The following is a 25,477-nucleotide window of genomic DNA, read 5'->3' as shown; positions in this document are numbered from 1 at the left end:
GCAGGAGCTCCAGCAATGCCAGCAGCTGTGCAAGTTCCCGTTCTGCCCAGCGGCTCTGGGAACAGAGCCAGAGCTTTGCTGAGATCAAGAGTGGGTCCCCAGCAACAAGCCCCTTTCGGGGATCCCCTGCTTTGCTTGCCAAACAGAGAGTTTGTGTTTAGATTCTGGATTTTGTGGCATTTTTTTCAGGATCTGGTGATGCCACAGATAAGCTTTTCTCAGATCACCAATCTGGAATCCAGACACCTTGAGATTCCCTGAGGCCTGAGGCACACAGGGACTGCGTATGCAGCAGCGACTGAAAGGGTTAAACCTGCTTTGTAATGTGATTTAAAAAAAAAAAAAAAAGCCATTTCCTTCTTGTCCAGAGACAGTTTATTTTCTGGGCATTCTTCGGGACGCAGGGAGGTGCCTTTTCTTTAAGGCATTTCCTGTAAGCAAATTTATATTTGGCCTGGCGAGGGTGGGGAGGGGAGGTGGGTGCTGGGGAGGGTCTGCAGCCGAGCCGGGTGACCTCAACTTTTGGCTCCTTGTCCCGAATTAAGGAGGTGGCAGCTGCTGGCCGGGCTGGCTGTCACAGCAGGGCGAGGAGCGGGGTCCCTCGGGGTCCCTCGTGTGCCCCCACATTGCTGCTGAGGCTGAGCTGGCATCCACGGGGTGTCGAGGGTGCTTTCAGGCCGTGCCTTCCGTTATCTTTAAGATGATGAAGATAAGAGCTGCTGAACCCCGCATCCTGTGCTTGGTGGGGCTGTCTTCCCTCCCCCAGCATGGCTTTGGTTGCCACTGAAAAGCCAAACAGGCCAAGGTGGTACTGCACCAGATCATCAACATTCACTACCCTTGGGCTGGGTAGTGCAGATTTAACTCTTTCCCCGGGGATATTTGATCAGACCTTGATCCTGGCTGCAGCCAGACCCCAATACCCCAGGCTGGGCTCCCCCAGGCTCGAGCTGCCCCCCGATGCTCCCGGTGCCAAATTTCTTCTCCCCCATTTTGTTTTCTTTTTATTACCGTGATTTCCTAACATCGGAAGAGGCGAGTTATAAAACTGGAGTTATCCAAACACGTCTTGTTTGAAGATAGCGTTTCATCCAGCAGATGCAGCTTCCTGCCCTGTAAATGGCTCCCATTGTTTTGCCTTGGCTCCAGGCCCCGGCAGCGCTGGGGTGTCGCTCTGCTCCGGATCAGAGGAGCGCTGGTCCCAGTGGCTGGACTGGGAGCACTGGAGCTCTGTGGGCAGCCTCTGAGAGCACCTGGGCTGCCTCAGGTTAAAGGCAGCGAGCTGGTGGGGTGCTGCCTGGGTTTGCAAACTGGGCTGGTTGTGTGCTGGGCCAGGCACGGAGGTGACACCGCTCTGATGGATGGTGTGTGCATGGCAGGAAGCAGGGAACAGGGGGTAAATAAAATGAGGTGGTGCTGGTTGGTGTGGTGAAGACAGTTCCCAGCACAAAAGAAGCAGCACGCAGTTTAAATATAAAATATCTTTTCTTAGTGTCCAAAGAGAGGGATCAGAGGTGACCCTCAGGTGCTGCTGAGGCACTTGTAGAAATTTTTTCCTGTGAGGGTGGTGAGGCCCTGGCACAGGTTGCCCAGAGAAGCTGTGGCTGCCCAATCCCTGGAAGTCTTCAAAGTTGGGTTGAGTGAGGTTTGGAGTAACCTGGTCTGGTGGAAGGTGTCCCTGCCTATGGCAGGGTTGGAACTGGATGAGCTGAAAGGTCCCTTCCAAACAAAACCATCCTGTAGTTCCAAGAGCCAGTGATTCTGTGATCCCTGTGGTGGTGTGGGATTGAAGAAGTGGTAACAGTCAGAGTTTGTTGGTGAGCTGCAGTTTTGTGCCTGATGTCCCTCCTGGGCACGGGGCTGCCAGCCTGACCTTGGGCGCGTGTCCGGCTGCTCTGGGTTCTGCAGGATCCCGGGTGCAGGGACGTGCAGCAGGAACAGGCTGGGACCTGCTGAATTTTGGGTGGATCGTCCTTCCCCACCGGCAGCCTGCTTTGAGAGGAGCTGGGTGTGCCCAAAGCTCTTCCTCCGACCGAGGAAGCTGTGGTGGGGATCACGCTGTCCCTGCAGCTCGGGCATGGCCGCCGTGCCGCAGCCACACTCTGAGGGTGCCTCTCTTCTCCTGCTCTCCACGGCCTTCCCACCTGCTCGAGCAGCAGGGATTGTTTTTTAATTAACTTTTTGTTTCTGTGAACACTGTTAGAGGCTGGGGAGCTGCAGCTGTTGGCTCATTAATGAAGCTCTCTGCAGAACCGTGGCAGGAAGCAGCGCTGGACCCTTGGCTCAGCTCGTAGCTTGACGCTTTTCCTTCCTGCCCTGCTCTCTCCCTGCTTTGGGTGTCAATTTTTGCTTTGAGTGTTGGGCTGGGGTCCCCCAGGCAGGGTCCTGGGGAAGGAGCCTGAGCCTTGTCTCTGTTTCTTTGGACACAGTGTTTGGAGAAGACACAGATAGCAAAGTCAGGAGTCTCAACGATTGGTGTTTGATAAGGTTCACTGATATTTTATCAGTGGTCTCTGAGGACAAAAGGAAACTTTGTGAGTTAAGAACATCTGTCTTGGCAGGGCCACATCCCCCTGAGTGCTCAGTGCTGGCTCAGGATGGAACTCAAATCCTCAGAGATCCCAGTCTCTCCTTACTGCCAGTGCCCACAGAGAGCTTGGCTGCTCTTGGGCTGTTCTCTGGCTGTGCTGGCAGAGCCAGTCACCTGCCCAGCTGCTTCACCTGGGATTTACCTGCTCTATGCTCCTCCTTGAGCAGGGACTAAGCCGTGAAGGGCTCCTGGCAGCACGGAGGATGTTGTGTAAGACTGGGTTCCGTGGATTATTGAGCATTTGTGTTTCTTGGCCAGGCTCCTCAGCCCATCGTGGCACAGAGTGATGCACTGGTGGCTTTGTCAGTGCTTTCTCTGTTTTTCCAGCTCCCCTTCAGCTCATCTCCATCTCTGCCAAAGTCCTGGGTGGGGATTGGCATGGGGGTATTTTACAGTGGAAGGGGGAGGAGAAACCAGATCCCACCTTTCTTTCTGGGAATGCCCTGGAGACCAAGGAGAGCAAAGACGAGCTCCTGCAGCCCTACTTGGTGCTCTCAGCCTGCAGGGACCTTGTGCCACTCTGGGAATGAAGCACTCGGCGAGCAGCCAGCGGGAAGAGCAGTGAGTCTTTGTGTGTGATGGTCACGGGTCAATGGCACCTCTCACGTGCCAGGCAGGGCAGCAGAGCGTGGCTGGCCATGTGGGCATGGCTGTGGCTCTCAGTGAGACACTGTTGGGTGAGCAGCCACGGGCCCAGGCACTGGGAATGGGATTTTGGCAAATCAAGGCACGAGCTCTCTTGGATGGGGCTGCGGGCAGGTGCTGCTCGTCCCCGAAGATGCTGAGGTGTGCTGGGGCTTTGGGTCCCTCCTGAAAACTCACATATGAGTAAAAAAATTACCCATAAAATTAGATGGATAAAGTTCTAGAAGGGTGTGAGCTGATTGATTGACTGCAAACACATCAGCCAGCAGCACTGGGAGAGAGCTTTGCTTCCTCAGAATCACCAGTGGGGCAACTGCTGCACACTGCTGGGACTGGAAAGGAACATGTGCTTGGGGGCAGATGAGTATTTTAGTGTTGTTCTGAAGGACATGCTAGGGATGGCTCCCCTGCCATGCACAGCTGCTGTGGTGGGGGTTTGGCTGGGATGGTTCCTCCCTGTGTGAAAGCAGTGGCTATCCCAGAATGGCTGTCTTGAGGGCAAAGTGTTCTTAGTATCACCCCCGGGAAGCTCTGAACAGCCTTTGCCAGCCCTGGCACCAGCCCTCCATCAGGAGGGGATCTGTCACCCATGAGCAGCCCCATCCTCACCATGTCCAGCTGTGAGCACCAGCGAGGCTGTTGTGCAGTCAGGCCCAGATAAAAAACCCCAAGTGGGCCTTGCTGTGACAAATCTTTTCCTTACAGAGGGGCTTTCACATGGAAGGGAAGCTGGAACAAACATGCCCATTCCTGCCAAAGGCACTGCTCTGCCAGTAACTGGCCTCTGCTTCCTACTGCAAGCGGCTGATGTGTGGAATTGGGGCTTCCTGCTGCCTGCTGACCCCTTCAGCAAGGGCTTCTCCTTCTCCTGACCCCAGGAGCTGTTCCTCTGCTCCTGACCCTGCTGTCGGCAGCCACCGCTCTGGCTCCGGTGTGCTCGGCGTCACAACTTCCCGCGAGCTGGAGTAGCTGTGCCAGGGGTGTGAGCTCCTGTGCCTGTAAATCCCTCAGAAGGACGGGAAGTGCTTGGTTAATTAACCAAACTCAAGAGTTGTTTGAACCATGTTTGAGAAGCATTGCTTACAGCAAAGGTCTTGGATTTGGAATTGTCTTTTAGCCACAGAGCAGCCCAGATCCCTTCATGCATCCTTGGATCCTTCCCGATCCATGGCTCTCCTCTGTGTCCCTCCCACAAGGCTTTACTTGCCTTGGCTCCTCAGAAATGCTTTTCACATAAAGGGCCCGGTTTTGGTCTATGCCTGGGTGCAGGGTGGGCTTGGCTGTGGGAAGGGGCACAGACAGACCTGACTGTGCTGGATTCTCTGGTGGGAGGCAGATGGATGGTACCATGTAAGCTGACTCTGCCATTCCCATGATTGGTCTTCCATTGGGATTCAGCATCTTGTCTGTCAGACTAGTGTAAGAGTCTCTAATATTGCTTGAGGCCAGGTTTTTCATCCTGTTTTATAATATTCCCTGACTTCTGTATTTTTTTGAAATGTTCCTTCATCTCTTTGGAAAACTGTGACATCCTTTAAGATTTCTTCAAAATGCCATCGTCCTGTTGTCCTGGCATCTTCTGCTAGCTCCGTAAAGGATGGAAGCCTTGAGTTTCGACTCCAGCCCCAACATCATTTCATTGCAGTTGGGAGATGAAGAAAGGGTAGACCATGTGCTCCTGTTTGACTCAGTGACTTCCCTACACCTGATGTCCTGCTGTGTTTCCACCCCTCTCTGCAGGTTTCACTGCCCCCCGTGTTTTTGGGATGGTATTGGGCCTGTTGCCTGAGCTTCCATCGCTGTCACAGCCTGTCGGACAGCGAGGTCTGACAAGCTGGGGTCCCCTCTGGGACCTGGATCTGCAGGGTCTGACCTACCAGGTGTGAGCTGAGGGTGGCTGGGATGTTTTCCAATGCTGTATCCCTGGATAGGCATGAGAGACCTATGGTGTTTCTCACCGGGAATCAGAAACGAGGTGAGATGATGCTCAGCTCATTCTGGAAATTATTTATACCAAAGCTCTGGTTTGGGGAGTGCAGGCACAGGGAATGTGGTTTTCATTGCAGAGACTAATCCTGTGTCAGCCACAGCTTCTTGCTTGTACCGTGCTGACCCCTCTGCTTTGGGCTGAGAGGTGAGCCAACTCCTGCTGCACGGGCAAGAAACATTCCCAAGGCAGGTGAAGCACACTGGGTTCAGCACAAACCTGAAATTTGTAGGGAATTGGGTGATTTATTCCAGATATCTCAGATTGCAGGCACTGCTGTTCGTGTCCCTGAACCATCTTTTTTAGCTTTTAGTCCTCTTTGGTACCTTGAGGGACTGGGAAATTTACGCCAGCCCAGCCTTGGCTGTCACTTTTCCCATCCCTGGCACACAGAACCTGCGGGCAGCTCCTGCTCCCGGAGGAGCCTCAGCCGAGGCTCAGGGCCAGTGGTTTGCGTGGCTGATGTCTGATGATGAGAGCGGGTTTGGGGGTGTCCGTCCCTCTCCTCGATCCCGGTGTCCTGCCAGGCAGCTCAGACTCCCCAGCGGCCCCACTCCCAGCGCCTGGATCCAGCACCGTGCTTGGCATGGAAAGCTGCGGCTCGCCTGGCAGCACCGGGGTGCTGTACCGGGCAGGACGGTGCCGTGCCATGCCGGGCAGGACGGTGCCGTGCTGGGCAGGACGGTGCTGTACCGGGTAGGATGGTGCCGTACCGGGCAGGACGATGCCATGCCGTGCAGGACGGTGCCGTGCCGTGCCGTGCAGGACGGTGCCGTACCGGGCAGGACGGTGCCGTGCCGGGCAGGACGATGCCGTACCGGGCAGGACGGTGCCGTACCGGGCAGGACGGTGCCGTACTGGGCAGGACGGTGCCGTACTGGGCAGGACGATGCTGTGCCGGGCAGGACGGTGCCGTACCGGGCAGGACGATGCCGTGCCGGGCAGGACGGTGCCGTGCCGGGCAGGACGGTGCTGTGCCGGGCAGGACGGTGCCGTACCGGGCAGGACGGTGCCGTATCGGGCAGGACAATGCCGTGCCGGGCAGGACGGTGCTGTGCTGTGCCGGGCAGGACAATGCTGTGCCGGGCAGGACGGTGCTGTGCCGGGCAGGACGATGCCGTACCGGGCAGGACGGTGCCGTGCCGTGCTGTGCCGTGCCGTGCCGGACGGAGCTGTGCCGGGCAGGACGGCGGGGCTGGGAGCGGTACCGGATGGAGCCTCCCCGCCGCTCCCACCCCCGCCGCGGCGCTCAGCCCTGCGGGGCCGGGATGTCCTGTTTGCCGGGGCGGCGGGGACACGTCGGCTCGGCTCGGCTCGGCTCGGCACAGCCCTGCCGGGGGGGAAACTGCAGCTCTGCCATGGAGTGCCTGTGGGAAGGTCTCTTGCCGCCGGTGGACGGTGCTGGGTGGCCGAGGAGGGCGTGAAGGAGGCTGGGGGTCATGCTGATATTTTTTTCTGCATTTAAGCCACGGGTTCCAATGAACAAAGCCGGGATTAACAGCTCCTGCCATGGTGAGTCTGCTCGTGTCCCGGCTCTGTGTTTGGATGGGAGGCTGAAGACAGCAAACGCTCTCGGGGGAGGTGGGAAAGACTGTAAAATGACCTTTTTTCTTGTTAGAGATTTCTTGGAAGCAGCGTTTCCTGTGCAGCAGGGCGGTTTGCTCTGGCTCTTACACAGCGGGGCGAGGGCAGGGCTCAGAGGTGTCGCTTGTATTGTTGTAAAGTAGTTGGTTTGTTTTTGTTGTTTTTTTTTTTAATCTTTTCTCGAAAACCAGATTTTCCTCTAGCTTTTTTCCCGTGCCCGGAGCGGGGCTGCAGCGGGATGCGCAGGAGCCCCGTGCCCTGCGGGGCCGGGGATGCGGCTGAGAGGGGCAGGGATGGGAGGGGCGGTGGCAGTGACAGAGAACGGGCTGGCCTCAGTCACACCGCCAGGAGCTTCTCCTTCCCCCTCTGCTCCCCCCTGGTGGGGCAGCAGGCAGAAAGAGACCTTCAGCCCTGGCAATATTTGGGTTTATTTCTGCCAGAGGCAGCCAGGCCGGTGGGAGCGCCGTGTGCCAGCTCCTCCTGATCTCCGATTGTTCCCCGAGCCAAAATCTGTCGTGTGAGCCCGGCCCTGGCAGGGCTGCGATGGTGCTGGTGCCAGCCGCACTCTGGGATGTGGCATCACCTGCTGACACCAGTTCACTGATTTAAAAGCAGTTTTCAGGAGGAGGAATGAATAAAGAGCGGGGTTTGGAGCTGTGGGGTGGAGGTGGAAATGTCCCCGGAGCTGTGGTGGGCGATGCCCAAGAGGTGCCAGTGGGTGTGGGGTGCAGCAGAAGGGGATCCTGATGGGAGAGAGCTGTGAGTCCTTCCTCTGGCACACAGACCTGTGTCCCCCTGAGAAATGTCCCTTGGCTGCATTTTGAAGCTTGGAGTTTGGGTTATGCCCTGATGTGTGGCAGTGCCTGGAGGGCTCCCTGCATGGACAGGGGTTCTGAGCCTGCATCCCTGTGGGCTGAGGGGGGCCTTGTGCTCGGCTGCACATCCAGGACTCCTTGGGGTTAAACTCCTGAATTTTGCAGATCTTTCTGATGTGGGATGGGATTTCAGAAGTTTAGGAAGGAGCACATGCTGGCACCCCTACTTCCCCTGGGCAGCAGGGACCAGTCGATAAAACAAAGCTGAGTCCACTGGGGAAGGAGGAAGGATTTTGTGCTGAGCTGGGAAATACTCGATTTGGGGTTATTTTCGTATTGCAAAAGGGAAGAAAAGAGCCCTAAAGTAACCATTCATGCCTCTGCTGGGAATTCAGTGCTTGTTCCTTCCTGCAAGGGCTCGTGCCCATGCCAGGGCTGTGGCAGTGGCCACTGGCTGGGTGTGACAGCTGGTTTGGACTCTCTGTCCCTGGGGACATGGAGGGCTCCCACCAAAGCTGCTGGAGCCTGAGCGTTCTTCAGCCAGCAGCAGAGTGGGTTTGTGATTCTGTACAACATGGAAAAAGCTGCAGCAAGACCGCAAGGGAATTCTGCTCCACGGGTTCCTCTGGTAACACACGTGTTTATTCTAAATAAATGCATAAAAGTAGGAGGGAATTCCCTTGTGTATTAAGGAAGTAACTGTTCTTTAGTGCCTGGATTTGGCATTGGAGCTGGGGGTCATTCCTCAGCATGGAAAGCAGGAGAGCAGCTGCAGCAGGTCACATCCTTGGGAGATACAAATGCTCCAGTGGGTGATTGGAGCTGAGAGCTCCCTGCAGAGCCAGAGCTGCTGCTGATTCTGTTTTTTTAGTAGAGCTGTTGGTGTTTTCCTTTGGCTTGGCCTTCCTTGGCCTTTGGTGGTGGCTGGTGTTGGGTCTCGTGCAGTAGTCCGGGTGTTGACCTCAGTCCATGCTGGGTTTAACGCTCTTACAGGTGGTGAAAACTGGACTTTTGCTGTTGTCAATGTAGAGAAAAGTGAAATGTGATGTCTCCTCATTGGGAGGTGCAGCCTGGCTGGTACCTGTGGTGGGTGTTGGACACCAAAGCTCCGCTGGCTGCCCTCAGAGCAACGGCGTCCACTTGTCCAAACAAAGTGCGTGTGAGATCCATGGGATGGCCAACAGGAAAACGGTGCAGGTTTAGAAAGGGTGGGCTACAGGATGGGCAAGATGGATTCATTTTCTTCAGCATACAAGTAGCTGTTTTCATCTTGCTCCTTGTGGATGCCTCATGACTGTTCTAGGCCAGGTTGGATGCATCTTGGAGCAGCCTGAGGTAGTAGAAGGTGTCCCTGCCCATGGCAGAGGGCCAGAATGAGATGATCTCTAAGGTCCCTTCTGACCCAAACTATTCTGGGATTCTCTTATGGATTTTTCTTTCTGGCTTCAGCAAACACCAAAGAGAAGGAAGAAACTTCACCCCAAGCCTAGATCCAACAGAGAGGCCCTGATAGACCTTCTTGGAGTGGTGCACAGGGTGGGCTGGAGCCAGGGACTCTCTCTGCTCTGAATTTGCTTTGCCATTGCCTTTTCAAAGATGGAAACCCAGGTTCCCTCCATGCTGGGCTTGCCCTCAGGTTGCTGCTGTGTTCTCCTGGCACAGTGTGACAGTCCTGCCCTCTCTGCTGCTCCTTTGGGGTTACAGCAGCTGCAGAAATGCAGGTGGGGGAGGCAAGGATCCTCAGGGTCCTCACCTTCCTGGCCTTTGTTTCTGTTCTTCTCTTTTCCCATCCCTTGTTCTCCCCAGACATCTGCTGTGCAGCTGCAGCCCGAGCAGTGGGACGTGCAACCCCCGAGCTGCCGCAGAGCTCCGGCTCCCGAGTGCTCTGGAGCTGCTGGGAGGAGGTGTCCTGTGGGCCAAAGGGGCTGCAGGACTCTGAGCAGCTGCCTGGGGGAGCAGGGATCTGTAATATGCTGTAGGACACTCCTGTAGCCATCACAGCAGTGCCAGGGGACGCTGACTTGGTCTCTGCCACCCCACTGCATCCTGCTGCCAGTGTCCATCAGATGGCACGTCCCAGAGCACTCAGTCCTTCTGGTGCCCCTGAGTGTGGCTGTCCCCTGTTCAGCCCTGCCCTGTGGGGTCTGTGAGGACGTTTTGGTGTGAGGAAGGGACTCGGGTTAGTGGTGGCCTTGGCAGTGCTGGACTCGATGATCTGAAATGGCTTTCTGAGCTTATACCATTCCATGATTCCATAGTCCTACACATAATTATTTTGTGGCTAATATATCTGCTTCAGCTCTTCCTTCTCATCTTTATTAAAGAAAACACTGGCTGCAACCCCGAATTTAGGTTGTTCTGAGTGATGTTTGTGGAAGCAGAGGTGTTCCCTGTGCAGGCTGGGCCCAGCTGCTCTCCCAGGTGCTTTGGTGTGGACAGTGCTGCAGCATCACCTCGGTTTCCTGGTGGCCGCGTTCCTGCCTTGTGCAGCACAAAGCTCTGCACACTGTGGGTGTGAAGGCCTAGTTGGGGTTTTGGAACAGAATAAACCAGACCTGAGGCTGCTGTTGGGTTCGTTTGAGGGGAGGAAATGAGAGCTGCCACATTCAGCTGATAAGGGTGGTCACACACAGCCCTGGAGCCCAACGGAGGGATGAGTGGGCAGAGATAAGGTGGGGGAGTGCTCTGGGGGGCTCTGATGGTGCTGCTGGGGGGTCTCTGTGCCCAGCCTGCATGGACTATGATCCAGATCTGATCCAGACACCCAACAGCTACAGTCTCCCTGCCCCGTGTTCCTGTCTGGGTTGTACCAGCCAGTACTCACAGACACCATCCAGCAATCCTTGTGCAACCTCTAGGATCGTTTTTACCTCTGCATGTCCCTTGTGTTCATGTTCCCAGCAGCTGCTCTGGGATAGGAGCAGGGTGGCAGAGGGCTTTGCTGCCATCCCCCACCTCCAGGTGCTGTCCCCATTGAGCGATGACCTCGGAGAGACACTTCAGGGCTGGAGGTGAAGGAGGCATTTGAGCAATTCCTGATCGGTGACATAGCAAGGAACAGTTCCCAAAGCTAGTGAGACCTATTTACTGTGTGAAGGTTAATTATGGAAATGCGCCGTGTCTGGGAGAACATCCAAGAGCATTCCTCATTCCTGTCCATGTGCCCTGTCCATGTCTGTGCTGGCAGCTCCAAAATCTCTGCGCTTTGCTGAGTGGAGCTGGCAGCTGGAAGCAGGAGCTGCCCTTGGCTGGCAGATGCCATGGCTGCGTGAAGCTCTGTGTGCCTCCTGCCCCAGGAGCCTGGCTGGGTGGGCAGTGAGTTCCAGCTATGCCCAGTGCTGGGAAGGCACTGTGGGGGCTTCCTCAAAGCCCCCTGGCAGGGTATGGGGTTTGCCCTTTGCTGCTGTGGGAGAGATGCCCTGCTCAGGAAGGCAGCTCTGATTTCTCCAAGCAGAGTCAGCCCCTCTCTCCCTGGTACCTTTGGCATGAGTAGGATGCACCTTTCCCATGGGACACCTGCTTCAGCTCCTTGTGTTCTCAGGCAGTGAAGGCACATCTCCCTGGTTCAGGAGAGCTGTTGGGACTTTCTGTCATTCCTATAAAAAGTAGGCAAGAAACTTCTGCTTATAGCTGGGAAGGAAAGTCCCTGTTGTAGGCAGTTTTACTTTCAGGCAGGATGGAAAGAAATCACACCAACACGAAAGAAAAAAGAGCAATTTTCTCCCCTTGGTGCTGGGGTTGAAGCTTCCCCCGCAGTGCCAGGCAGCTGCTTCCAGCTTTCCATGAGGTAACGAGCGAGCGATTTTGTGGCGGGGTTTTCTCCTCACACACTAATTGGCTGTGTGGGATGTTTTATGGGGATTTGGAACCTTGCTGTGGGAAGCTGAGAGCCTGTCCTGGGACTTCTTGTCAGTTTTGATTGTTAAAGTGAAAGTGCAGAGCTGGGGTTCTGGGAAGTGGCCTTCCTGCCTGTAATTCTGCTGGCCTCCAGTGCGCCAGGCTGCTTATTTTAGAGCTTTTATGGAATGTCCTGGACTTTTCCCTTTTTTCCTGGTCCACGCCTGTTCCAGGCCAGGGTGGGGTGGAAGGAACACCAAAAGCATTTGAGAGAGAGCTATCAGGCTCCAGACACCCACAGCCAGGAGCCGTTCCTGCTGGAGTCACCAGTGACTGCCCCAGGGAAATGCCACAGTGCAGTGACTGCAAGAAGGGGATTGGGGAACTTTGTCCTTTTTTCTGCACTTCAGTGTTGGTTTTCATCCTTTTCTTCTGGAACAACGGGAACGTCTTGTCTTCCTTCATTTTTGATTTCCACCTCATTCCTGGGGGTGTTGGGAGGTCAGGCTGGTGGGGCTGGACCCACTCAGGACATTTCTGATGGATCAAGGTGGCACTTGGGTTACAGTCTCTGCCCCTTGCAGAGCAGAGAGAGAGCTCCTGTGGAAACCTTTTCCTTGGGAAACACCATCCAGCCTCAACAGCTGCTGGACAAGGGCAGAGGCTTTGCTGGGGGAGGATTCTCTGGTGGCTCATGGGATTGTGCACCATTAGGAGCTTTTTCCACTGAAGGTGTTGGTGCTGGTTTCCCCCATAGGGTTGTCCAGGCGTTTCCTGAGGGCTCATCACCCATGGAGAGCTTCCATAATGGGGCTGCTGGTCTCCCTTCCCTGCCTGCAGTCAGGAAGCTGGTGGGATTTATCCCCTTGTTTCTCAGGGATGCATGGACTCTGCCTGTACTCTCTGCCTGCTCCTCCTGCTATACAACTGGAGTGAGATGATTTCTGCACCGTTTAAACCACAGATCTCAAAGATATTGAGTTGCTATAAGCTCCTGGAAATTGTTTTCCAACCAGTGGAAGCAAGGAGACCCTGTTTGTGCCCTGCTGAGGGTGGGTGTAGTGCTTGATGAGCTTGCATTACACATCAGAGAATCCTGGCACCTGGAGCTGTTGGGAACCCATCTCTGTGGCTGCTGCCTGGGGCTCAGGCTGAGCTGGGGGAGGGCAGAGGGTCTCTGGCAACAATCCCTGGGCTCAGGTGCCATCACCCTGCCCGACAGTGAGGCTCCTGAGAGGTGACAGGGAGGGCTGGGAACACGGCTGGGGTGGGTGACCCTGTGCCCAGCGTCCGGCCATGCCCCACGGCAGGAGTGTTTGCCTGCCCGGCCTTTCCTGCACTTCCCTGGGAAAGCACGTCCATGGGAAGGGCGGGAGGAGGAGGAAGCTGGCTGCTGGCTCCCTCTGGGACAGGACACTTGGAAACCTTTTCTGTGACAGCACTTCTACATGAGGAGGGCTCAGCCTGGGCTGGTCAAACTTCCCCCTGCTCTAGGGGGCTTCTCCCTGTTTGAGGGGCTCTGTGGGGATGCAGGACTTGCCACAGCGGGCAGAGCCCGGGACTTGGCTCCTGGAGAGGAGAGGTGGAGGTTTGGGGCCCTGGCCCCCTGCCAGCCCGTGCTGGGGGCGGGGGCCAAGGGAAGGAAATGTCGTGTTCTGACTCCGCATTTCCACCACGACGACGAGCCCGGTCCTGCACAGAGCATCCTGCTGCAGCCCTGGCTGCTCCCGGCCTGGCGGGGTGGCCGTGGTCACGCTGGGGGTCACCAGGCTCTGGTGTGGCCCCAGTCAGTGCCCGGCCATGCTCTGGTGCCAGCTGAGCCCCTCTGCGGGCAGGGGTAAGCTCAGCCATGGCCCTGCTCCTGCTGCCCGCCGCCAGAGCCATCCCTGGGACAGGATCCATGGCACAGGTGGGAGATCCGTGGTTCTGTGGTTCTGCTCAGGGCTTGGGGCACACGGAGCTGCGGTCGCTGGCTGGGATTGGCCCCGTGGAATTCCCACTGGGAGCAGAGTCGGGCAGGAGTGGGAACTGGCAGGGGCTGTGGGAAATGCCTGTCCCTGGGTCCTGCCCACTCCAGGAGTGTGGGATGGATCTGCTTCCAGAGCTGGCATGGCCAGAGAGCGTTCCCAGGGACCACCAGTCTTGGTGCCCTCCTGCTGGACAGATGCAGCCATGGGGTGCCCTCCCCACGGGGTGTTGGGTTCTTTGGCAGGGATGTGGTGCTCCACATGGACCAGTTGACCCAGGATATCTCCAGGGTCTATCCCAGTTTCCACTGGAATTGCTGGGTCTGAGCCCTGGAGGGGGCAGGAGGGGTCAGCCCCGGGTTTTGGCAGGACTCATGGCATGGTTAATGACAGCTGTGCGGTTTGGACCCAGATCCAGATGTTCATGCCAAAATTTCTTCCCAAAACTTGCCAAGTATTTGGGCTCAGGGCTTTGGCTTAGTCCTGTCCTGAACTGAGCTGCTTATTTGGAGCATTTTTTTTTTTTTTTTTGCTTCTGTAGTTTGGAATTGAGAATGCAGACTGCAGCCAGAGCTCTGGGCTGAGGCAGTGGGCGGATGGGATGGAATCAGGGTATTCCAGTGCTGGGTGTGTCTGGCCTCAGTCCATTCTGTTCTGGGTGCTCCTTCCAGGAGGGACAGATCAGACCCTGAGGCTGCCAAGGCATTTTCTACCCTTGAGGTCAAATGTTGTCACCCTCAGCAGCAGAAATGTCATCGGGCTGATGGGTGCTGACACTTGGCAATGACTTGTTGTGGCTGTGGGAGCTCTGGGCTGTTTTCCCTCAGTTACTCTAAACTGGAAGAGTTTCCCAGGAAATACTGCTGGCTGCTGAATGGGCTCATCTGGGCAATGGTGATCCCTGTGTGAGGGGTGGGAACCAGCTGGGCGAGGAGTGAAGAATCCCACCAGGGATTTAGTGCTGACTGGGACGAAAACCAGCTTGAAAGAAGAGGGGGAGAGGGCTGGGTGGTGGGAAGGAGGTGGGGAGGAAGGGCTCCTTTGGCAGCCTTTGCTTGGGGATGTTTGCAGAAGTGATCAGCGCTGAGCTTTGGCAAGCTCTGAACTGATGATTACAAAGAAAGATCTTCCTCTCCTGCCTGGTCAAGAATGGTGTTTGGTTTGGTGGGTTCAGAAACAAAATGTTTCATCAGAAGGTTAAAACTAAGTCTTGTATCCCCGTCCTTCAGGTGGCATCACTGTCACCTCCTGCTCTTAGCCCAGTGCTGGCAGAGAGCTGCAGCTGAGCTCTGTCTGCCCAGGACCCTGCTGCTGGTGGGACCCCTGGCTCTGCAGCCACACATCTCTGCTCTGTGCACATGGAGCACGGGCTTGGTGTCAGGGCTCTGGGACATGGGCTCTGTTCTTAGGGTGTTGCTGCTGCTGGCAGGATGCTCAGGCTGGTTGTTTGCTTTCTTACAGAAATTGAAGCCAAGAAAGCCTGTGACTGGCTCCGGGCAGCGGGATTCCCCCAGTATGCCCAGCTGTACGAAGGTGAGAGCTGCCTCCTGCCTCTGACCCTGCTCTGTGCCTGCTCAGAGCCTCTATCTCTTCCAGATTCCAAGAGGGGCTGCAGGGACAGCGCCCACAGCTCCAGGGAGAGGAGGGGACAGAGGGGATTGTTCACTGATTATATGATTGTTTGTTACACTTGGAGCCCTTGGCCACGGCCTGGAGAACCAGCCAGTTAACTTCCCTGCATTCCTGAACTTTTCCCCTTCAGGCAGGGCTCTGAGGAATCCTGGGGCGGCTGCTTTGGCCAAGGGCAGCCAGGCTTTGGAGAGCCATCAGCTCTGAAGTGGTTCAGGGAGTGTTTGCCGTGGGTGGGTGCATAGGGGCAGCCAGTGTAGGTAATGTGAAGAGCCAGCATGTTCTTCCTGCTTCTGTCCCTCCCCACTCCCACAACCCCTGCCCTGCTCCAGCCTGTCCTTCCTGAGCACTCACGGAGCCCTGCCTGGAGAAGAGCTGTTTTGGCAGGGTGGCTGTGGTGGTGGCTCTGGCCTCAGGCTCAGCTGTGTTTTCCTGGGCCACGGGGGGATCCTGGTCTGGCTGCTGCGAGGTGCGGCGGCTGCAGCCGGCCCGGCCGGCTGGACAATAGCGGGAAGCGGGGCCATTGTTCACCGGGCACTTCCCCTGCAGCACCAGCTCCCCGGTGATGGCTTCGTGAGCAGCCTGTCTGCTGCCAGTGCCTATTCTGGGGGGCAGACCCACGTGCAAGGACAGGCCGAGTTCCTGATGGGATAGCCAGCCCCAGGTGCTGGCCCCAGACAGGGCTCACAGCTGGGCAGTGAGGAGTGGTGCTGCTGCTGCAGTCTGTGAATCAACCAGCCCTTCTCCAGCCACTCTCCACAGAACTTCCCACATCCTCCAAGTGTTTCCCTCTGTTTCCCTTCCCGTGGTGATCACACTCCATGGCTTCATGAACAGATGGATTGAGACCCTTGGGGCTGAGGGCCCAGGTCCCACATGCACAATCCCAGCAGAGGTGTCTCTGCACAGGGATGAGCAGGGAACTGAACTGAGGCCCTTGGGCACCTTATCACCCTCACCTAACGTACCTGGGAAGAGCTGTGCCCAGGGATGCTGGGCATGCACCACCTCCAGGTCATCTCCAGCCACTCCAGCCTCTCCTTCTCTTCCCATGCCCACTGCTGGCCTTTGCCCTGACGGAGCTGAAGATGTCGCTTCCTTCCCCAGAGTCATCATTCCCTCTTGACATCAGTGCTGTGAAGAAGGACCACAGCTTCCTGGACCAGGATTCCCTCAAATCCCTGTGCAGGTAATGCTGCCTTGACTCCCCCCTCACATGGAATCAGCACAGGGATGTGGCACAGACAAAGAGAGCGGCCCAGGCTGAGGGGGTGGTGGGCTCAGGGGGTGCCTGATGGGGTGATGGGCTTGCCTTGACCTTGGCTGGGGTCACAGCCCGCTCCAGCACTGTCACTCCCCTTGCAGTGAGGACTCAGTTGTTCAGATCAGGGAACATTGCTGGCATTGTCCCCTTGTTGGGTCCCTCTGACTGTGGACCCAAAGCAATGGGTGACAGGCGACATGCACAGCCAAGGCTTTAAGGGAGGAAAATCAAAAGAAGCGAAAGCCTTCCCTGTGACTGCATCAGGGCTGGGACCAGGGTAAAGCCACTCTGTTTCTTGCAGGAGGCTGATGACCCTGAACACCTGTGCCTCCATGAAGCTGGATGTTCACTTTCAGCGTAAACAGGTACGTCCTGGCTGCTCGAGGCAGGTGAGGGGCTGAGGGTGCAGGGGATCATCTGCTCAATGATGGAACAATGTCCTGGTGAGCTCTGGGATTGCCCTGGGCACAGAGTGGCTCCTGGAGGCCAGCACTGTCAAAGGGGTCCCGAGCTGGTTTAAAGAGTGACCGTGCTGCTCTCCTCCCCACCTGGGGCCATGCTGGTGCCATGCCCCACTGAGGTGTGGGGATGTGCTGACCCTCCTCAGCTCCAACTGATTGATCATCCCCTGTTCCCATCTGCCCACAGAATGAAGACTCTGAGGAGGAAGAGCAGTGTGCCATCAGCAGCCGGTGGACCTTCCAGAGGGACAGCAAAAGGTGGTCACGGGTGGGGTCCGCCGACGTCCTGTCCCAGGGCTCGGAGGCCCTGAGCTGCACCATGCGCCCGGTGTCCAGCCACGAGAGCGTCCTCACGGACCTCAGCACCAACCCCGAGGCCACGTCCCTGCACAGCACGGGCAGTGTGGGCAGCGTGGGTGGCACGGGCTGCACCGTGGCCATGCCATCCGAGCCCCCGTCCCCTCTCCGTGCCGCTGCCACCGCCTCCAGCTGCAGCCAGAGCGAGGGTTCTGCGCCGGAGCAGCCCCCGGGCCAGGGAGAGGGCTCCAAGGAGAAGCTGAAGAAGCGCCGGTCTCGAAGCTTCCTGAAGAGGATCGAGTCCCTGCGGAGGAAGGACAAGGAGAAACCCAGCCCAGACAGGAGGGTGGCTCCGCGCAGCAGCGCCACTCTGCCACCGGGATGGGGCTCTCTGAAGAGCGATGGGGACCTCGCGGCCGCCAGGACCAACTCCTCTAAAAGAGGGACACCTGCCCCTTTCCACAGCAAAAAACACTTCTTCTCGGTATCATACAGGACTAACCGCCTGCTCGGCCCCGGGGGCACCAAGGGCAGCTCAGACCCCAAACGCGGTGGAGTTTACCTGGAGGATTACGACGCAGACACAGCCACTGCCGCCGGCGGTGCCTGGGCTGCCGCCGAGTGCCAGCGCCGGGCTCGCCACGGCGATTGCCTGGTCTATATCCCCTGTGACCACAAGCCCGGCACCTTCCCCAAATCCCTGTCCATCGAGAGCTTGTGTCCCCTGGCCGGCAGCTCCCGCTGGAACGCGGGGAGCGCGGCCGTGGGGCTGGGCAGGGGCGGCAGCAGCAGCAGCGCCGAGGGCTCGGCGTCCCCCAGGGGCTTCGCCCGCCGGCGCCGGGGCTCCTGCAGCTCCCTGGGCAGCCGCATCAGCGTCTACGACAACGTGCCGGACTTCGGCAGCAGCGAGGATTTCTGCAAGGACGGGGAGGTCACCTACGAGAACCTCGACGACATCCTGCAGCACGTGTGGGGGCTGCAGCAGAAGGTGGAGCTCTGGTGTAAAGCCGTCTCCCCTGGCCTGGATGGGGAGGTAGGGGGCGAGGAAGAGGAGGATGAGGAGGAGTCGGACTCGGGAGGGGAACCCTCCAACCTGCATTTCGAAGAACAGTCCATGTCGGATGTTGGCACCTCTGCCAGTGACTTTGGTAGCACTGGGAACTCCCTCAACGAGGCTGAAGAGATCGAGACACGGGAGCGCCGGGATTCGGGGGTGGGAGCATCTCTCACAAGACCCTGCAGGTATCACCGAATCGCGAGGTGGTTTGGGTGGGAAGGGACCGTAGAGACAATCTCGTTACCCCATTGCTATGGGCAAGGACACTTTCCACTAGACCGTATCGCTCCAAACCCCGTCCAGCCCGGCCGTGAACACTCCCAGGGACGGGGCTGCTGCAGCAGGGAGGGGGGCACAGCCCGTGGGGCTGGGGAGCAGCGCCCGATCCCGTCCTCGGGGCTGGATGATCGCCTTTTCCCGGGAAGGCAGGAGCGGGCGCAGGGAGGGGAGCGCTCCGGCGCGGGTGCGGGCAGGGGAGCGCAGCGCGGGGCGCTGGTGCGCTCTGCTGGCTGCAGGACACCGCTGCCAGCACTTCAACACCGACACCGCTGCCAGCCCTGTCTGCCTGCACAGACCCGTGATTAAAAGGTTTTTCATAACGAATAACAAGTGTGAACGCAGCGGGCAGGTGCCTCCCCTGTGCCAGTGTTCCCTGGGGCTCTCCCCGCAGAGCTACGGCTGGTGCCGAGTTCTCTGGCTTTGCTCCCCCAGTTCGGCTGGTGCCAGAGGGTGATGTGGCAGTAACCATGAAGGAGCGGAGAGCAGTGGGGGTTTTCTTAGCTGGGAATGTCCCGTGTGTCCCCAGAAAGCTGCGTTGGCACAGCTTCCAGAACTCGCACCGGCCCAGCCTGAACTCGGCCTCGCTGGAAATCAACCGCCAGTCATCGGCCCAGCTCAACCTGCTCCAGAAGTGCTCCCTGCTCCGGCTCACAGCCATCATGGAGAAGTACTCCGTGCCCCACAAGCAGGCCTGGACGTGGTGAGCTGGGGCGAGAGGGACCAGGATGGGGCCCAAAGACTGCGGCTCGTGCTGTGTCCCCAGCTTGGGGCAGCTTCAGGGTGTGGAGGGGGAAGAGCTAAACCAAGGCCTGTCTGCTCTGACAAGTGTGAGCCAGAGCTGAGTGCCAGGATACTGGCATCACCCTGGCTTCCAGGTGTCTCCTGGCATCATCTGCCACTGTGGGGGCTGCAGGTGTTTGTGGGCCATTAAAAGTGCTGCAGCAGCATAAGAGAGTGGGACAGTGGTTTCTTTTCATAGCCAAGTATGTAAATGTTTTAGCTGAATAAAAGGTGCTGCCATTCCTGCTGGGAAGCTGCCTTGCTTGTACTCCAAATACTGCAGAAATGTGTGTGTGTGTGTGTGTGTTTGTTCCCAGGCTCCTGCTCTCTCTGTGAGGGGGGTGCTGATCATTGCACTGATGTCTCTCTGTCCCACCCTGCAGGACTGTCCCCAAGTTCATGAAGCGGAGTAAAGTCCCTGACTACAGGGACAAGATGGTTTTTGGGGTGCCACCCATTGTCAACGTGCAGCGGACGGGGCAGCCCCTGCCCCAGAGCATCCAGCAGGCCATGCGCTACTTGCGCAGCCAGTGCCTGGACCAGGTGAGGCTGCAGCTGCTGGGAAGCAGCACTGGGATTTGGGGGAAATAAAAAGCTTTAGGGGTGCTGTTGTTCACCTCTGTGTGTGCTGAAGGGGGAGGGTGGGATTGTCCATGGGAACCCAGCAGCACACCCGTGGCTGTCCCTCACTCAGTGTCTCCTGTGGGTTCAGGGATGATCCCTCTGGGGAGGCAGTGCCTTTGCCTGTCCCACAGGTGCCCCCAGGCCGGTGCCCGCTCACTTCTCTCTGCTCTGGCAGGTTGGCATTTTCCGCAAGTCCGGGGTGAAGTCCCGGATCCAGGCGCTGCGGCACATGAACGAGACCAGCCCCGACAACGTCGACTACTCGGGGCAGTCGGCGTACGACGTGGCCGACCTGCTGAAGCAATACTTCCGTGACCTGCCCGAGCCCATCTTCACCAGCAAGCTGACCGACACCTTCCTGCAGATCTACCAGTGTAAGGGCAGGGCTGGGGGCAGCTGGGGGGCTTTGGGGAGGAGGGGATGGGTGGTGGCCGTGGGGACGCCCCGCTGACGCTGCCCCGTGGCCGCAGTCGTGTCCAAGGAGCAGCGGCTGCAGGCGGTGCAGGCCGCCATCATCCTCATGCCGGACGAGAACCGGGAGGTGCTGCAGACCCTGCTCTACTTCCTGAGCGACATCGCCTCGGCTGAGGAGAACCAGATGACGGCCGGGAACCTGGCTGTGTGCCTGGCTCCTTCCATCTTCCACCTCAATGTGTCCAAGAAGGAAAGCACATCGCCCAGGTAAGGGCTGGCTGAGCCCCAGATCCCCAGTGCTCCTTCTCTGCCTGCTGTGGGAGGGGTCCAGCAGGGAAGGGTGAGACACTGGGGGGCTGTTGGCTCTGCTCTGTGACACAAGTGAGGGGGTCTAGAGGTGCCCACTGGTGCCAGCACTGCCTGATCGCCCACAGGGCCATACACAAGAGGGGCACCATGGGGAAGCCGGACCAGAAGGACCTCAGTGAGAACATGGCTGCCACGCAGGGGCTCTCCCACATGATCAGCGACTGCAAGAAGCTCTTCCAGGTGGGTGGCAAGGTGTCCCAGCCCAGCGCTGCCTGTGGGAGGTTTGACCTTGCTGGCAGGTGCTGGTCCTGGGGCAAGCTGAGGGCATCCTTTCCTCAGTGGGACAGCAGCCACAAGCCATTCACCCTGGAGCCAAGCCCAGCTATGTCCTGGGGCAGGAGGTGGTGCAGGCTCCATGTCCATCCTCCCCACTCCCTGGGGAATGAGTTATGATTCTATGTGTGTACAGGACCACTCACAAAGTCCCCACAGGATCTCTCTTACTGAACATCTGTGTGCTTTTGGCTTGCAGGTCTCCCATGACATCTTGCTGCAGCTGAGCAGCTCCTATATGGCTGCAGATGCTTATCCCCACCCCCTGGCTGACTTGGTGTGCCAGGGGGAGAGCAAGCATTTACACTCCTACTTTGAGCAGAGTGTCCAGAACCTGCTGAAAGAGTCATCAGAGAAATTCAAGGGGTGGCTGAGCACGCCGGGGCCCCTGAACACGGAGCTGTCCTGCAAAAAGGTAAATGCCACCGTGTGGAGAGAACGTGCAGGGAAATGTGTATGGGGGGGACCTCTCCAGCTGCCAGAGCAGGTCCAGCAGATGGGACTGTGGTGCTCTGTGGCAGTGGGAGCCATCAGTGAAGCTGCTCAGGGGGTAGCACTGGGGTCCTGCGGGACAGTCTGTGCGACCCTCACCTCGTCCCCTCAGGTTGGGGACGGGCACCCTCTGCGCCTGTGGAAGGTCTCCACGGATGTGGAGGCCCCTCCTGCCACGGTGCTGCACCGGGTGCTGCGGGAGCGTCACCTGTGGGACGAGGACCTGCTGCAGAGCAGGGTGGTGGAGGCGCTGGACAAGGACATGGAGCTGTACCACTACGTGACGGACAGCATGGCCCCGCACCCGCGCAGGGACTGCATGGTGCTCCGGTGAGCGTGGTGGGACCCGGCGGGTCTGGGCTCAGCTGGGCACGTCCCTCCAGCCCCATCTCCTCCTCCTTTCCCCTTTCCCGGGCCGTGTGGTGCCCGCGGTGGGCACGCGGTGACCGCTGCTCTGCCGCAGGCGCTGGCGCACGGACCTGCCGCGGGGAGCCTGCCTGCTCAGCTCCCTCTCGGTGGAGCACGACAAGGTGCCACTGGAGGGAGGTGTCAAGGCCATCGTGCTGACGTCCCAGTACCTCATCGAGCCCGGCGCCATGGGCCGCTCCCGGGTGACCCACATCTGCAGGGCTGACCTCAGGTAACGGGAGCCTCGGGGCGGGGATGGAGCAGCAGGATGTGCTGCTCCCTGATACTGCCAGGGTCTCTCCTGCCCGCTCACCCCCTCCTGCCTCTTCCCTCCTCCAGGGGCCGGTCTCCCGAGTGGTATAACAGGGTCTTTGGCCACCTCTGTGCCATGGAGCTGGCGAGGATCCGAGACTCTTTCCCAGCGCTGAGTCCCACTGGCCCCGAGACAAAGATCTGAGGCAGCAAGAAGATGCTCTGTCCTTTCAGACATGGACTTGCCATTGGATGCAGCCTGGGGCTCTCAGCAGGAAGAAGCATGGTGTGGTGCAGTGCCTGTGGAGGGGCAGACAGAGGCATATATTTATAAATGTCCTTTCACCCCGGGCTGGGCAGTCCCGTGCCACGGCCCAGGTGCTGCGGGGCAGGGTGGCTGCAGAGGGGAAGCCATGGTGTCCCGCTGGAGAGGTGGGAGAGCAGAAGGAAGGAGTGGCCATGGGGTGAGCCCTGAATGCAGCCTGTGGCAGGAGCCGGGGCCCCCACACTTGCCAGGAGCAGCAGCAGGGGTGAAGGAGCGTGGAGAGAGGTGGGAGGAGCGAAAACAGGGCCGTGTCCGCAGGTCGCAGTGCGGGGTTGAGAAGTGGAGGGTGGGCAGCGAGGGGGGACTGTGTGTGTGGTGTCACCCGGTGGGGACAGCCAGGGAGTCACTGTGTGGTGGTGGAAGAGGCTGCAGTTCTGGGAGGAGAGGGCTGTCTACAGATACAGAGGTGCCAACCCCTGTCGAGGGGAAGATGGAGCCTGTTGCAGCATTGGTGCTGAGTTCATGGAAGAAGCAGCCTTGTACTCCTGTGCCTTGCTCTTCCTTGGCTAAAAGCCCTCTCTCTGCCCTGGATGTCACTGAGAGGAGGGGTGGATGGATCACGCTCCAAGCCAAAGCCATCCCCAACCAGCCAAGCCGTTATTTGCATGGGGCAGGGCATTGCTGGAGCCCTGGAGCAGCTGCACCTGGGTGGGAAGGGGCAATGCCTGGAAAAAGACATCAAGGTGGGGAGAGACTCCCCAGACCAGCTCCCCTGTGCTGCGCTCAGTGTTGAGGGCTGTACCCAGAGAGGGAGGAGGGATGGCAGCAGGGGCAATTGTTTGGGATTCACCCCTCTTTGGGCAGCTACACATGGCCCATGGCCACCAGCTCCCTGCAGAGACACCCGTTCCCCTTTCCACCCCTTCTCTTCGTGAAGGAACTGTTCACTGGAGCTGTCAGCACCCAGCAGATGACCTGGTTTCTCCATTCAGGCAGGGACCCAAATTCCCAGATGTCGTTCCAACAGGAAGGCAACACGACCCATGAGCTACGGACCCCCAGTGTCAGTTTGGCCATAATTGTCTGTCTTTTGGTAAAAAAGAAAAGCACAAGTCAGCCTCTGTGTTTTTATATATATGTATTTTATATATATATATAAAAATATAACTAACATGTGGGGGAGTGAATTTTCTCCTGATATTTTTTTAAAGTGTTTCTTTTTTTTCTATCTATAAATACTTGTACAGGTGGAATATTAATATATAACTCTGGTGGCAGAGCTCAGCACCAGGTGATGCTCACTTAGAGCTGGTTATTTTGTATTTAAGGGACTTTTCTTTTGTATCATATGAAAGTGCAGCAGTTGTTTGACTTGGATTGGGGCTGCTCTTCCCATCCATGCAATTAATAAAGTACTAACAAGATCTGCTGGCTGATGAGGAAACCTCCGTGTTCAGGGTTCCTCCAGCACTGGAGTAGCCCAAGGCTGAGCAATGTGTGGTCTTGGGGCAGCCCCTGTGTGGGTGAAGAGACTCAAACCCAGCATTTCCCACATCCAGCTGTGCTCCAGGGCCTTGCCAGGGTTTGGGGCTCTCCTGGCATTGCCACCTGCAGCAGGGAGAGGACCTTGAGGAGGAAGATGAGCATCCAGCATCGGCGATGCCGATGAAGAAGAACCACATTGTGCTGTTGAATTCCCTGGAGCAGACACCTCTGGCCGCTGTTTTGGGAGTGGTGATGGGAATGGGATGGAACATACTGGAGCAGATGAAGATGATGGTGATGAAGGCTGCAAGAGTAAAGCCTGGAGAGGAAGGAATCCCTCTATGAGCTTGGCTAAAGTGTGGAATTGGCAGCAGCAAGACTGCTCTGGCTTTTAGCACTAATGGGCAGAGATGTTTGGGCAGCCCCTGGCTCATCCCAAATTCACCTGTGGCCAGGGCTCCAGCACTGGGGTGGAGAGGAAACCCTCCCCATCCTGGGATGGAGGCCAAGGTGGCATCTCACCTTGCAGGGTCCCAGCAGGATGGCAGCACCCCTCAGACCCACCCAGGCACCCCACTGATGGAGGGCTGTGAGCTCTCAGGGACCCCCACTCCTGCAGGGAACCCTGCCCTGCCTCACATTGTCCCTGTCCCCGGGCCCCAAGTCCCCAGCAGATTGAATGAAGAGGTTCCCCACCTCTCTGCACGATGCTGTGCTGGGTGCAAACACTAAATAACACCCCAAAGCCTCTGCAAAGCTGGCTGGAGCCATCCCAGGGCTTTTGGACCCACCCCAGCCACCCTCCCAAATCCACCTCCCCTCAGCAGTGTCAGCTGCTCAGTCCAAGAGTGTTTTCCTCCAACCCCTGCTTTGCAGACACTAACATTTAAAATCAATTTCTTACTGAAATCCTCCAAGTTTCATTTACAGAGATTTATGTTTTCTTCCTGCACGTTACTACAGATTAATCTTTCCAACCTTATAAAAGCCAATTCCTACAACTTAACAAACCCCTGCACTGGGAAATGATTGCAGAGCAGCAATGCCAGGCTCAGTTTGGCTTAATTAGAGATAAAAGGAGAGGAAATCATTCCTTATTAGCCAGTCAGGTAGAAGCTGTACTGTATTTAGAGTGCAAACAGCCCAATTACAGGGAGGAACATGCACAGTTGTCTTTCATTACAGGTACTTGGAAATGTGCATCTGGGGAAAATTAATGATGATTCTCTGCTTCCAAAGAGAAGCTGCAGCCATCCCAGCTGGCTGTCTGGGCCATCCCCAGCACAGGAGTGATGCTTGTCCAGCCTGACCATTTGCCCATCCCTGGATCCTTGGGCTGTTAGCTCAGCCCTGGCTGAAGGATTTTAAAGGAATTGCTCAGCCACAGCTCTCAGTGCACAGGTAGCACCTGGTGGTGGAGTCTACCTGCCCTGCCCCACCTACCCAGCACCTACCTTCCCCCCACGCCCTCCTACCCTTCTCAAATTCACCTCACTCTGTACCACACCTGTGCCAGGACAGGGCCCCCTGGCACTGCAACTTCTCTGTCTTCATGGGCAGAATGTTCCCCTCGTCCTAAATCAGCCCCAGCCAGCAGACACCCTCTTGTCCCAGGGGATTTAAGCAGTTCCTTCATGCTGGAGGGCTTCCAGTGGGCTGGAATAACTTTCTCAGGGGATAGGGGTGAACTGGTTTCTTTTCCT

General features: G+C 57.5%; 1 protein-coding gene across 4 annotated transcripts in view; it reads left to right on the top strand.

The window, feature by feature from the left end:
* STARD8 (StAR related lipid transfer domain containing 8) overlaps nucleotides 1–23,713 on the top strand; it is a 40,686-nt gene extending 16,973 nt beyond the window's left edge. For 2 of the 4 annotated variants that reach the window (XM_021548421.3, XM_085571003.1), the window contains 13 exons: nucleotides 14,887–14,958; nucleotides 16,162–16,243; nucleotides 16,620–16,683; nucleotides 16,967–18,318; nucleotides 18,939–19,112; nucleotides 19,576–19,735; nucleotides 19,992–20,190; nucleotides 20,287–20,497; nucleotides 20,665–20,779; nucleotides 21,072–21,287; nucleotides 21,477–21,694; nucleotides 21,828–22,004; nucleotides 22,112–23,713. In XM_021548421.3, coding sequence (XP_021404096.3) covers nucleotides 14,887–14,958; nucleotides 16,162–16,243; nucleotides 16,620–16,683; nucleotides 16,967–18,318; nucleotides 18,939–19,112; nucleotides 19,576–19,735; nucleotides 19,992–20,190; nucleotides 20,287–20,497; nucleotides 20,665–20,779; nucleotides 21,072–21,287; nucleotides 21,477–21,694; nucleotides 21,828–22,004; nucleotides 22,112–22,229 — 3,158 coding nt within the window. In that variant the 3' untranslated portion in view covers nucleotides 22,230–23,713. Of the gene's footprint in view, nucleotides 1–6,448; nucleotides 6,735–13,243; nucleotides 13,368–14,886; nucleotides 14,959–16,161; nucleotides 16,244–16,619; nucleotides 16,684–16,966; nucleotides 18,319–18,938; nucleotides 19,113–19,575; nucleotides 19,736–19,991; nucleotides 20,191–20,286; nucleotides 20,498–20,664; nucleotides 20,780–21,071; nucleotides 21,288–21,476; nucleotides 21,695–21,827; nucleotides 22,005–22,111 lie in introns of those variants that run through there. The other 2 variants (XM_085571004.1, XM_021548419.3) reach the window with 2 other exon arrangements.
* Nucleotides 23,714–25,477: the final 1,764 nt, after the last annotated feature.

The sequence above is a fragment of the Lonchura striata genome, chromosome 4A (assembly GCF_050655825.1).
Source record: "Lonchura striata isolate lonStrDom1 chromosome 4A, ASM5065582v1, whole genome shotgun sequence".
In the NCBI taxonomy this organism is placed as follows: domain Eukaryota; kingdom Metazoa; phylum Chordata; class Aves; order Passeriformes; family Estrildidae; genus Lonchura; species Lonchura striata.
The sequence above is the reverse complement of the archived record's forward strand: the minus strand, read 5'-3'. Positions and strand labels throughout refer to the sequence as shown.